Below are 14,287 nucleotides of genomic sequence, written 5' to 3'. Positions count from 1 at the left end.
TGGCCTATTGTAGTCTTTAAATCAAAAGCTGTCTAACATGGTTAGTTAAGTGATCTCTTCTTAGCTGTAAAAGAGCTACCTCTGTTATATTCGAACCAGTAGTGTCATCATCTTGTTTTTCAGAATCCTCATACTTCATTTGAAACGATACAGCTTCAATGTTGCTCTCTCACTTAACAACAAGATTGGGCAGCAAGTCATCATTCCAAGATACCTGACCCTCTCATCTCATTGCACTGAAAATACGAAACCACCCTTTAACCTTGGTTGGAGTGCACAGATGGCAGTGTAAGTCCTTGAGAATTTCTTTCCCTTTTGAAGTAGAAAGACTTCTACTATCTGATCAGAAGAATGACTGAATTAGATAACATGACTGCAGGTAAAATCATACCAAGAAGATTTTAATTTTGCTTTATTTGAGGATTCTGTGCTAAATTACTATGTGATTTAAGTAATTGAAAAAATGCTTTAATAATTTTCAATGTGCATTAATTGCCTTTCATAATAAATTACCTTTTTAGGGAGTACTCCTTACTCTTTTAGATCACTGGAAGACAGTTTTATACATTTGAGGAATACAAACCAAATTTACATGGTCTTAAGAGTCCCCTGAACACTAAAAATACCAATTCTTGTGTTTGTTCCCTAGAAGTTCTGTTTCAGCAAATCTGATATAGGACTGGGGAATCGGTATTTTTAATGAATGTCTTTGCTGACTCTTTGAAGTATGCAAACTTGAGAAACAGTATATTAACTATTATGCTGGGACATTTAAAATAGATTGTGTCTTCATAAAAGCATTACCAGTTTGAGCAAAGAACTTCAATGGTGCCTCACAATTTTTCCATGAGAAAAGAAGTAACTTTTTATTTTATCATCATGAATCCTGGGAAAACCTTAAGATTTCTTCAGATGTTTCTGCATACTTGCATTACTTTGAGCCATATGTTGTAGTTCCATTTTATACTTACACACTAAGTGATAAACATTTGCTAAAATGAATTGATGAAGTTTTGTAAAAATTATTTCCCTTTTGGATTAATATTTGAAATATCATATAGGTTTACACTGAACGCCTCACTGAGCCAATAACATGTTCCCAGAGAGTCAGTGTTTCTGGATGTTCTCTTATGGCCTTTCTTTAGAATGGATGTTTTTGCTTGATGCAAACTGCCCTCTACTGGTAGAGCTAGTACTCTTTGTGGAAATATTACCATTTCATACGAGTAGCCAAGGCTCTTTACGATCACAGGCCTGAAACTGGGCTCTCTGACTATACAATTTAATACCTTGGAGACTTTGGACAAATTCCTTGACCTGTCTGTAGAGAAAATAACAGAGTAGTTGTGAACTTTAAATGAGATAATATGTATGAGTTCTTATTATAGTGCCTGACATCTAGTAAGTCCTCAATAAATGAGAGCTGTTACTATTTTATTGCTTAAAAGAACTGAGACAAAGAGAATTTCCCAAGTTGTCCTTTTCCTGTTGTATCAGTATTTGACTTCATTTCCAGTATTATTTATTTAGATCATGAGATAAGGCAAAGCCTAGAGAAAGTATTTTGTTTTCTCTTTTGGCCTCTATTATTAGTTGAAAAGTATAATTGTTTGCTTTTCAAGAGGATATAAGGGACTGTAATACAGGATAATTCATTTTATAAGTTAAGTGTATTTTTTTTAGTAATGTAATTATATACATTATATATTTTCTAATTTTCTGATAGTTCTAGACCATTGAAAGCCTCTCAAATGGTGAATTCCTGCATCACCAGCCCTTCTACACCTTCAAAGTGAGTTATATTTCTTGTGTACCCAAAATTTGTATTTTTAAGGATTTGGCTTACCCTAATTTCCAAGATTATCCCCTTCCCTTTTCATATTGTTTCTCTTTTTGCATGATAACTGCTCTGCATTACTGTATTTTGGAATTTTCCTAAATCTGCTTTGAACTGTAATTAGGGTATATCGAGTTTTAACACTGAAGCAAGTTCTGATGATCCTCTCAAAATTTTGCTTTAAAACTTCTTAGATCATCTTTTGTATGTAATATTTTCATCCTACAACTCTAGAAATTGACTGATGACAAGGAATTTTTAGGATTGAAGAGTTAAAGTAACCCTTACTGGTATAAAAAGCACCATTCTTCAAATACACGCATGGAGATCTCAAAATATCTTTTCACCTGTAGCTAACTAGTGTGGGACTTTTTATCTTAGACACTGAACTGGAGCCATTCTGAAAGGGGACAGGAAAACAAATACATACTAGAATGTAGCTATTCTACAAATATTTTATATATTTTTGCTTCAGACCAGAAGTTTGTCCAAGAAGGAGACAAATACTATTTTTTTTAATATACCTTCTCAGTGATTTGACTAGAACTACAGTTCCTGATTAGACATTTCTAAATGACTTGGTTGTCATTTGACTTTAAAACTAATTTTTCTAAAGATTTGATGTCCCAAAGTACTTTTAGAAAAGAGACACTTCTGTTGTTTAAGGGCTTTTGGGGTGCTTATATAACCATAAAATGACATTTGGGAACTGCTGTTTTCTTTTCCTCCTGTTAATTATTTTTCAGTGCAATTAGAACCAGATGACTAACTGACTAGAAATCTGAAATGGTACCGATATGAATACTCTTGCCCGTTCTCAAGATACAAATGAGCAATACCACTTGGCTGCTTAGAAAGTGAGCAAGTGATGCCTTTACAGGATGAATATTTTTCCTTACTACAGGCAAGCTGCCTTCTGTGAATATAGTAACTATTAATGGAATGCACTCTTTATGTACCAAATCACTATAGTTTCAAGAAAGAGATGGTTTCATTGGGCATCATTATACTTGGCATGGTCAATCTGTTCTCCAGGGTCTTACTGGTATGAGAATTTGAGAGTTGGTCAATAAAGATGACTAGGCCCTAGAAGACCTGTCATGCCGATCAAACTTAAAAGAGGCTGAATTATGAACCAAAATACCATTGGTTCTTCTGTAATATTCTTTGTCACATTTGACCCTGGTATATTAGTAGCCAGGTGTCACCCTCCTTCAGCAAAGTATTTACATAGATTAATAAATAAATGGTATGTTCAGTTTTGCTTGGTGAGCATGGAATCAGAAATGAAGAATTAAGATGGCTAATTGGCTTTTTCGAAGTTATATTAAAAACTCTTTTTAAATACATATTGGGAGGCTATTCAAGTGTTCAGGCTGAAGTGCAGTGATACCCTGACTGCTCTCAGCCAAAGACCATGGTTGGGCTTATTGCTGACGACTTGCCTCTTTTCTTTGATCTACATTGCTATACATTCTCCTGGTTTCCACTGTGGCCTCTTATTTCTTGATGACATCATTCTATATGTTTATTTATAGTTTTCACATTTAGATTATTGCATTTTCTAACTTCCATTTGACTTTTTTTTTTAGTATAGCATATGAGTTTATGTTAACCTTCATCAAAGAAAGTTTGTGCTTTTTTACCTTTACCACTTTTTCCTTTAGTTTATTTTTGGCTCACTTAGAAGACAACACAGTAACACCTTACTTATCTAGTATCATTGAAAAGTAATATTTCATATTCTAAATAAATGAATTTTTATATGATTGAAGCTTGCCTTTTAAAACATTGCCTTTTTAATTTTAATCTTTAAAATGTTTTAACCATTTTAGATGGTTATATCTCTGTAACCTTGCAGAATTCCTTATGTTATTAAATGAAACACACTGAAGATAATTTAAATATATTGTAATGACTTAGAACCAGCATTGTAAGTATCCATTATTACACTGTGTTTTAATATGGTAATGCCCTCAGAGGCTCTTAATTCTTATGAGACAGTTTGCCTTTACATTAAATTACTTCATAGCTCTTTATTGTCCTTTTGGTGGTTATTCTCTCTCATTTCTTAGCTCTCATTTCTTGATGAACTTGCTACATTATTTTGCTCACCATTTCCTGGGGAAGAAGGGTCCATGTCTAAACAGTAAAGTTCATGAGCTTTGAAACTACTGCCTTCCTCAGAAGCCTTTTTTTTTTAACCTTTTGAGTCTCTGTGTTCTAGAAGGTAGAGGTTGCCAGAAGTTGGACGTGCATATAAATGGATAAGTGGAATGTTACTGTTAATTTCAAAGTACATGGATCATAATTTTAAAGAGCAAAAATTAGTCCTCATACACTCTGTTGTCAAAAACATATTCATTGCTATGTCTGCATGCATTCAGTAGAGTACTTGCTTTATAAAGACAGTAACAAACTTCTTTGGAGTTGATCATTAAAAGAAAAAAGGCACAAAGTGATTGGTTTACTGATGATATAAAATAGCATAAGAGTTGTCTGATTTTCAAAGCATGGCTCTTTTGGAGTAGGGCAAAGGTAATGCTTAAATATACCTCTTTTGATATATTTTTTTTTCTCTGTTAAATCATTCTCCATAATGGAAAAACTTTTATTTTGATATTTATACTTCAAAGAAATAACAAGGACAGATATTTACTTATCACTTACATAGAGTTGTCTGTTTGTTTGTTTCTCTTAAATAATAGGAATTTCACCTTCAAATCCAAGACCTCCTTGGCTTTATCCCTTGATTCAGACAGTGAAGATGAGCTTAAACGCTCTGTGGCCCTTAGCCATAGGCTTTGTGAAATGTCAGGCAGTGAACAGCAGCAGGAGGACCTGGAAAAGGTAAGTGGTTTCTTACCAAAATATCTGACTGTAGAAACCAATGCCTTTCATAAGCAACATCGGCAAACTTAATAAATACATACAATAGATCGTAAACTTAATGCACCTGTTCGAACAATTTTAAGAGTCTGCTGTTTGTAGCTACAAAACTTGTGTGTTTAAACGTGGATTGAGGCTTTTTTTAAAAATTGAGGTATAATTGACATAAAACATGAGATTAATTTCAACTGTATAACATGATATATTTGTGTATATTTATTGCAAAATGATCACCACAAGAAATCTATTTAACATTATCACTATACCTGGTTACCAAAAAAATTTTTTCTTGTGAGTGAGAACTTTTCAGATGTACTTAGCAACTTTCAAATATGCAATGCAATATTATTAACTGTAAATTACATCCCCATGACTTATTTTATAACTGGAAATTTGTACTTTTTTGCCCCCTCACCGATTTCATTGACTCCCTAGTCCTCACCTCTGGCAGCCACCGTCTGTTCTCTGTATCTGTGGGCTTAGTTTTTTTGTTTTTTTAGATTATACGTGTAAGTGAAATCATACAGTATTTATCTTTCTCTCTATGTAACTTATTTCCCTCAGGGTCCTTTAGTGATGTCACAAATGGCAAAATTTCATTGTTTTTCATAGTTTTTTCATGGTTGAATAATGTTCCATCATGTGTGTGTGCGCACACTTAAACACGCACTCATTTCACATCTTGTTTATGCATTCATCCATCAGTAGAAACTTAGGTTGCTTCCAAGATTGATACGTTAAGAAGTGAAAGTTGTTGTAAATAAATAGCTTCCTCCTATTAATATTAATCTTCAGAGCTACTCTTACATGTGCTGTGTGTGCTTATTCACTCAGTCATGTGCAACTCTTTGCGACCCCTTTTGTAGCCTGCCTGGCTCCTCTGTCCATGGGGAATCTCCAGGCAAGAATACTAGAATGGGTTGCCATGCCCTTCTCCAGGGGATCTTAGACCCAGGGATTGAACCCAGGTCTCCTACATTACAGGCAGATTCTTTACCATCTGAGCCACCAGGTCCTCAGATAATTACTTGCATTATTTTGATACTAATTATTAATACGAGGGAACCATAGTAAATATTTTACATTAACAGGCCAACTAGGTAGTCTAAACGTTTGATGGGTGTGAAGGCACAACTTTCAGCATCTTCAGTCTTGACACATAATAATGATAGTTAACATTTTTGAAGATACAAGGTTTTTTAGGAGTTTGCATCATCTCATGAAACTGATTTTAAACCTCATTTCAGTAAAATAACAATTATTTCAGTAGTTACTTTTTGTTCAGACTGTTTCCTGTCTTTAAAGTTAGAGGTAGTTTGTGGTTGCTGACCTTGAGTGAGAAATGACAAAGTGAAAAATTCTCCCAGAAATCAGAGAAATTTATTCAGAAAATGACTTCTAAATATTTATAAAATCTTGATAGTTTTTATTTTTTTCATCTATTCAAAAAAAAGGAATGAGAGCTACCCACATTTTAAAAAGAATGTTAGGTATAGTGACAGAATATTTACAGTGTGATCCATGTATATCTGGAAAAAATATACCAAAAACACTTAAATATCTCTGAGTGGTGGATTTTTGAATGAGTTTATTTTATTATTTTTATGTATTTTCCAAATGTATACAAAGAGTATACTTAACATTTATTATAATCAAGCAAGTAAACATGTATCTTTATATGTAGTTAATACATAAAAAATTAAAAGAAAATTAGGCTTCCCAGTGACTTTATTTATTCGTTATTAGTTGTTAAATAACCCAAAACATCAAAGAAAGGAAACTTAGGCAATTCCCTGGCAGATGAGTGGTTAGGTTTCCATGCTTCCACTGCAGAGGGCATGGAACTAAGATCCCACATGCCACGTGGCACAGCCAGAAAAAGAAAAAGGAAAGGAAACTTCTTAGAAATGAACATATCACTTTAAACTCGAAGATTGCTGTATTTGTAGGCATTCTGTTTTCTTCTAAAAGCAGTTCTATTCTTTAGGATTCAAAATCATGCAGAATAGAACCTGATAAATCTGAATTGGAAAACTCTGGATTTGACGGAATGAGTGAAGAGGAGCTTCTAGCAGCTGTTTTAGAGATAAGTAAAAGAGAAGCTTCACCATCTCTCAGTCATGAAGATGATGATAAACCAACTAGCAGCCCTGATACTGGATTTGCAGAAGATGATATTCAAGAAATGCCTGAAAATCCAGACTCTGTGGAAACTGAGAAGCCGAAGACAATCACAGAGCCTGGTAGGTTTAAAGATAAACATCTGGTAAATAAGACATAACTGTTTTAAAAGCTTTGTAATAGCAAATGACTTCTACATAATGGGAGATGAGATGGATCTGTATAATAGAGCTATAATATTTTTGTGCTCTTTGTCTTCTTTTTCTAACAGAAATAAGTGAATATTGTGAGTTTGTGTCAGAGGCTAGTGGTAGAGTATTCCTTGTCCCTTTAGGTGTCAGTTCAGTTCAGTCGCTCAGTCGTGTCCGACTCTTTGCGACCCCATGAACCGCAGCACGCCAGGCCTCCCTGTCCATCACCAACTCCCGGAGTTCACCCAAACCCATGTCCATTGAGTCAGTGATGCCATCCAACTATCTCATCCTCTGTCGTCCCCTTCTCCTCCTGCCTTCAGTCTTTCCCAGCATCAGGGTCTTTTCAAATGAGTCAGCTCTTCGCATCAGGTGGCCAAAGTATTGGAGTTGCAGCTTCAAAATCAGTCCTACCAATGAACACCCAGGACTGATCTCCTTTAGGATGAACTGGTTGGATCTCCTTGCAGTCCAGGGGACTTTCAAGAGTCTTCTCCAACACCACAGTTTAAAAGCATCAATGCTTCGGTGCTCAGCTTTCTTTATAGTCCAACTCTCACATCCATACATGACCACTGGAAAAACCATAGCCTTGACTAGATGGACCTGTGTTGACAAAGTAATGTCTCTGCTTTTTAATATGCTGTCTAGGTTGGTCATAACTTTCCTTCCAAGGAGTAAACGTCTTTTAATTTCATGGCTGCGATCACCATCTGCAGTGATTTTAGAGCCCCCGAAAATAAAGTCAGCCACTGTTTCCCCGTCTATTTGCCATGAAGTGATGGGACCAGATGCCATGATCTTCGTTTTCTGATTGTTGAGCTTTAAGCCCACTTTTTCACTCTCCTCTTTCACTTTCATCAAAAGGCTCTTTAGTTCTTCACTTTCTGCCATAAGGGTGGTGTCATCTGCTTATCTGAGATTACTGATATTTCTCCTGGCAATTTTGATTCCAGCTTGTGCTTCTTTCAGCCCAGCGTTTCTCATGATGTACTCTGCATATAAGTTAAATAAGCAGGGTGACAATATACAGCCTTGATGTACTCCTTTTCTTGTTTGGAACCAGTCTGTTGTTCCATGTACAGTTCTAACTATTGCTTCCTGACCTGCGTACAAGTTTCTCAAGAGGCAGGTCAGGTGGCCTGGTATTCCCATCTCTTTCAGAATTTTCCACAGTTGATTGTGATCCACACAGTCAAAGGCTTTGGCATAATCAATAAGGCAGAAATAGATGTTTTTCTGGAACTCTCTTGCTTTTTCCATGATCCAGCGGATGTAGGTGTACATCAAAAGAAAAGTTGGTATTCCTGCATTTAAAAATTGTTTGTGTCAATTTTTGGTCACTTTTTTCTTACCACTTCTCTCATAAATATGTATAATTCTTCATTTTTTCATATCTGAACTTATATCAAGTTCTAATGTATAAATCAAGTTCTCCGTTCTTCTTTGGGTTCATCCCTTTAAAATGGTGGAAAGACCACTGAACCAAGAGAGCAGGTCTTGGGTGTCTAGTCTTAGCTATACCACCTACTAGTTATAAATTTTTAAATAAGTGATTTAACCCCTTGATAGCTATGAGACATACTTCAGATGGTTGGGGTAAAATGTTAAATAATACATACGTATTATGTGAAGTGCTATACAGATACAAATATTTTTGTGGTAATTATTACTCAAATTTTGTTGTTTCTCAAGCTATCACTGCAAACAACAGAACTGAACCTCCTTGCCTTGCGCTACGGGTGTCTTAAGATTTTTAAGTAAAGAATTTTCACTGCCTCTCCTTGTAGCCATGTCTGACTTTTTTCTGCTGGTACTAAATACTAAGGATTTAGTATCTATATCTATATAGCTAGCTAATGTGTGTCAGTATGTCAAGCCTAGGATTTTGGAAGTGAAGACAATACTAGTATATGATAGAATTTTTTTATCTCTTGATGGTAAATATCCTTATGAAGTCCCCTTCTCTTACTAAACTAACAATCACTGCCTTTGGAAGTGAATCAGGATTTCAGTATCACTAAAAGATAAGAACTCTTATCAAAATAACATATCCTCCATATCATTATCATATGTTAAAAATTAATAATAATTCTAAGGAATGATCAAATATGATCAAACCCTCCGTAAGGTTTTTATTTTGAAAATTTCAAATCCAGAGAGACGTTGAAAAATAAAATACACACTTTTATACCCTTCATCTAGATTCATTAACATTTTGTAACTTTCTTTTTCTTCTCCCTTCCACACCGCCCCCATGTATATGTGTAGTTGTGCGATAGTTACCCCAAAATTAGTGCTTTAAAACAGCTATTTTAATATGTCATAATTCTATAGATTGACTGGTCTTTGATGGTAGTTCTTCTGCTCCCTGTATTGTTGACTGGGCAGTAACATTCAAGATGGCTCACCTTGGCACCTTGGTGGTATTGGTGAGAAGGATCAGCTGGGATGCCTAGATAGCCTCTCTGTTCTTCTGGTCCCCTTTCCCTGGCCATCTGTCTCCTCCTCTTCTCTTCATCTTTTCCATCTCTTCATATAATCTCAGGGACTCTCCCTTTCCATGTGGTCTCTTCAGTATGGTAGCCAAATGTCTTACATGATAGCTCAGGGCTCCCCAGAACACAAAAGGGGCATCTGCCAGGTCCTTAATGTATGAAGTGAAGTGAAGTCTCTCAGTTGTGTCTGACTCTTTGCTACCCCATGGACTATAGTCTACCAGGCTCCTCCGTCCATGGGATTTTCTAGGCAAGAGTACTGGAATGAGTTGCCATTTCCTTCTCCAGGGGGTCTTCCTGACCCAGGGATTGAACCCCAGTCTCCCGCATTGCAGGCAGATGCTTTACCCTCTTAGCCACCAGGGAAGCCCTTAATGTATAGGCTCAAAATTAGGACAGAATCAGTTCTGTCACATTTTCTTAAAGCACTCACAGGATCTGCAAGTGTTCACTGTGAGTTGGACTACACAGAGTTAGAATACCTATATGCATGGTTCATTGGATGCCATCTTTGGAGAATGAGCATGCACACACTCTTCTTTTTAATAGAACTATTTGAAATTGCAAGTATCATAACACTTTACCCTGAAACACTTCAACCTGACTCTCCTAAGTACATGGAAATTTTCTTATGTAACAGTTAGCATACCTAAGAATGTTAAGAGTGATTCCATATATAATTCCATATATAGAGATCCCACATATACATTTTCCCATTGATCTGTAACGTATTTTTTACACTTTTAAAAAAAAACTCAAATCCAAAGCTTACCCACTGCATTTTGTTGTTAGGTCCCTTTAGTCTCTAGTCAAGGCCAATTTTTCTTTGAAAAGCTCCCATTATAAATTGTCCTACTATTCTTTAACAGCTGTTTTGGATTCCTCCGCACCCCCCCTCCACCCCCCCACTTCATACCCTGAAACTTCAGAGCATGGAGATGGGATCATTTTTCTCCTTGTTGCCCATTGCCAGTTCCAACTGCTTGTCTCCTTTCATCCTAAAAAAAATTCCTGCTCGTTTGAAGCATGTAACTTCTGACTTTGCCATATTATCTCTTTCTATAGCTATCTTTTACCTTCCAATCATTCCACTCCCATCAGCATTCTTAGGGCTTTCAGCATCCTCCTAAATGTCCCTATCAACCACCTGGTTTCTCAGTTCCTAATGTGAATTCCAAAGAACTTTTCTTTTTCCCCATCTTGACAACTGACGAAACTCAAACCAGTAGTTCTCACAGTATATCTCCAGGCTATCAATATCATGTAGGAACTTGCTGGAAATGCCATTCTTGACCCCCACCCCTCACCTAATGAATGAGAAACTCTGGATGTTGGGGCTCAGCATTCTGTCTTTTGATTCCAGTTGATTCTGATGTTAAAGTTTGAGAACTATCTCCCTAGATTTTGTCATCATCAGTAACTGTATCACCTTTGAAATACTCATTTCAAGTATCTTTCTCTAACCCATTTCTCCTCCTAGCTCAAGTAATGTCATTCTTCTATTCTCTTTATTTCTTGCCAAAGAATGTTCAAATTACCACACAGTTGCACTCATTTCACATGTTAGCAAAGTAATGCTCAAAATTCTCCAAGCTAGGCTTCAACAGTACGTGAACTGAGAACTTCCAAATGTTCAAACTGGATTTAGAAATGGTAGAGGAACCAGAGATCAAATTGCCAACATCTGTTGAATCATAGAAAAAGCAAGAGAATTCCAGAAAAAACATCTGCTTCATTGACTACGCTAAAGCCTTTGACTGTGGATGACAACAAACTGTGGAAAATTCTTAAAGATATGAGAATACCAGATTACCTTACCTGCCTCCTGGGGAACCTGTATGCAGATCAAGAAGCAACAGTTAGAACCAGACATGGAACAACAGACTGGTTCCAAACTGAGGAGAGTATATCAAGGCTTTATTGTATATTGTCACCCTGCTTATTTAACTTCTGTGCAGAGTACATCATGCAAAATGCCAGACTGGATGCAGCACAAACTAGAATCAAGATTGCCAAGAGAAATATCAATAACCTCAGATATGCAGGTGATAACACCCTTATGGCAGAAAGCAAAGAGGAGCTAAAGACCCTTGAAAGTGAAAGAGGAGAGTGAAAAAGTTGGCTGAAAACTCAACATTCAGAAAACTAAGATCATGGCATCTAGTCACATCTCTTCATGGCAAATAGATGGGGAAACAGTGGAAACAGTGACAGACTTTATTTTCTTGGGTTCCAGAATCACTGCAGATGGTGACTGCAGCCATGAAGTTTAAAAAATGCTTGCTCCTTGGAAGAAAAGCTATGACAAACCTAGATAGCATGTTAAAAAGCAGAGATATTACTTTGCCAAAAAGGTCTGTATAGTCAAAGGTATGGTTTTTCTACTAGTCATGTATGGATGTGAGAGTTGGACCATAAGGAAGGCTAAACGCCAAAGATTTGATGCTTTTGAACTGTAATGTTGGAGAAGACTCTTGAGAGTCCCAGTCCATCCGAAAGGAAATCAGTCCTGAATATTTACTGAAAGGACTGATGTTGAAGCTGCAACTCCAATACTTTGGCCACCTGATGCGAAGAGCTGACTTATTTGAAAAGACCCTGATGCTGGGAAAGATTGAAGGCAGGAGGAGAAGGGGATAACAGAATATCAGATGGTTGGATGGCATCACTGACTCAATGGACATGAGTTTGAGCAGACTCTGGGAGATGGTGAAGGACAAGGAAGCCTGGCGTGCTGCAGTCCATGAGGTCACAAAGAGGTCCAAGTCATGTCACAAAGGACATGACTGAGTGACTGAACAACAAAAACTTACTTCAACAATTACCTGATCTCATTAAGACTTCCAGTCTGTTGTCTTCTACTTTTTGGCTCTTCATCACCTCCCCTTTGTTATCACTTCCCTCCCCAGCCTATATGCCATATTCTGATTCTCTTCTCTCTTTCCTCTGTTTGTTCCTCTGTTGCCTAATGAAATCCTATTTTGCAGCTCAACCATCTTTTTACTCCATACCTTCACCCAAGCAGCTAAAGATTGCTGGAGAAAAATCACAAAACTGTGATGACTATACTTTCCTCAAATTCACAGCCACAGTGTAACATGGGCACTGAATTCTGCTTGTCAGTTCTGTTATAGTTCCTTAGTAAATTTCTTTTCTTGGTCTCCATAATGTCTTAAATCTATAGTTCTCCTTCCACATATGATCTGGGCTCACAACTTAGCTGTAGGTCTTTCAAAGAAAATAGATGCAATCAGATGAAAGCTGTGCCTTCATCTTTGTTATGGAGGAAATGTCCTTATTCTTATTTAAGGTCAATCCCTTCATTCATTGATATCCAGGATCTCATCTACTTGTGCCTTCTAAAGACTGTCTTGAAATTATACTGTTATGTTATACTGTTTCTCTTATGCATCTTTTCTAAATCACTCTGTTGTTTCTTAATATTACCCTTTTTAAAGAACCGTATTATGATCTTGTGTTTCCCTATAGCTGTTGCCCCTTTTGTTTGCTCCCCTCCCGGAAAAATCCTTTGAAAGAGTCGTTTTACTCATTCTCTCTTTTTTCTTATCATCTCCCATTCTCTTGTCTACACTCTCAAAATGGGCTTTTACCTCCACCACTCCACTAAAATGTATCAAGTTTATAGTAGCAATATTTCATAAACTCCACCACTCCCTCCTTAACATGTAAAGCTTTATAAACTTTTTTCTATAAACTACTCTTGCCTGGTTTTTTCTTCCTACTAAACCAACCATTCATCCTAGGGTTTTTTTGGTTTTGATTTTGCTTTCCTCATCAGAACTGTAACTGTTGGAATATTCCCAGAACACTATCCTTAGCTGTCTTTTTTTCTAAAGCTCTCTCTCTAAGTGATCTTACATGTTCCCATAACCTCACATACTGATGGAATATCAAATTCATATCCTTGCCTAGATCTCTCCCCTGAGCTTTAAACTTACATATTTAAATGCCTACTTGAAATGTCCATTTGGTTGACTGATTTTTAGCTGCCACCCCCACCCCAGTAACCTTGTACCATATCAGCAAGTGGTATCACCATCCACCGTTTTTTGGTTCAAGCCAAAAATATATCTCCCTTGGTTTTTTTTGTTTATTTGTTTATACCTCATATTCAGTCCATCAATAGGTCTAGTCTATTATACCTCCAAAATATATCCTGAATCCAATCACTTATCAACATCTTCATAACTATAACTCTAGTCTTCCAACTCTCACTTGGGCCACTACAGTTGATTCCTAATGTCTCTTCCTTCACTCTCACCCCACTACAGACCTTCTTTCATGAGCAAAGCTGCCAGCGTAATCTTTCTGAAGCATAAATCATACATTACCCTTCTGCCTTGAACTTACTGTGATTTCCCATTACACTTAATCCAGGCTTCTCACTATGGCCTGTCTTCACCTTGCCCCTCTTTCACTCTGCTGTTTTAGCCATACTGATACTCTCTCTGTGTGTCCCTCATGCTAAGCTCATTTTCATCTCCAAGCCTTTGCACTTTAGCTCCTTCAGGGAAAGGGTCATCTTGCCTTAATTATCACTATATCCTCAACTTCTTTAGCAGTACCTGGCACCTAGCTTGATTCTCAGTAAATATTTGGAGTGCGTCACATTGCTCATCTCTTGAATCAACTGAAGAGGGAAAGAAAGACTGGTTAAGTAAGATTTCACTGTTAACCAAAGACGGGGGGAAGAGTGTGTGTGCAAAGGTCCAGATGTGAGAAAGGCCATG

At 36.8% G+C, this 14,287-nt stretch overlaps 1 protein-coding gene across 5 annotated transcripts in view; it reads left to right on the top strand.

The window, feature by feature from the left end:
• Positions 1 to 14,287, top strand: part of USP37 (ubiquitin specific peptidase 37) — an 85,321-nt gene that overhangs the window by 52,903 nt on the left and 18,131 nt on the right. For 4 of the 5 annotated variants that reach the window (XM_027513402.1, XM_027567453.1, XM_027513396.1 and 1 more), the window contains 4 exons: positions 124 to 288; positions 1,727 to 1,792; positions 4,546 to 4,687; positions 6,714 to 6,969. In XM_027513402.1, the coding sequence (XP_027369203.1) occupies positions 124 to 288; positions 1,727 to 1,792; positions 4,546 to 4,687; positions 6,714 to 6,969 (629 nt within the window). The remainder of the gene's footprint in view (positions 1 to 123; positions 289 to 1,726; positions 1,793 to 4,545; positions 4,688 to 6,713; positions 6,970 to 14,287) is intronic. The other variant, XM_027513411.1, reaches the window with a different exon arrangement.

The sequence above is a fragment of the Bos indicus x Bos taurus genome, chromosome 2 (genome assembly GCF_003369695.1).
Source record: "Bos indicus x Bos taurus breed Angus x Brahman F1 hybrid chromosome 2, Bos_hybrid_MaternalHap_v2.0, whole genome shotgun sequence".
Classification (NCBI taxonomy): domain Eukaryota; kingdom Metazoa; phylum Chordata; class Mammalia; order Artiodactyla; family Bovidae; genus Bos; species Bos indicus x Bos taurus.
This window is presented reverse-complemented; position numbering and strand designations above follow the sequence as displayed.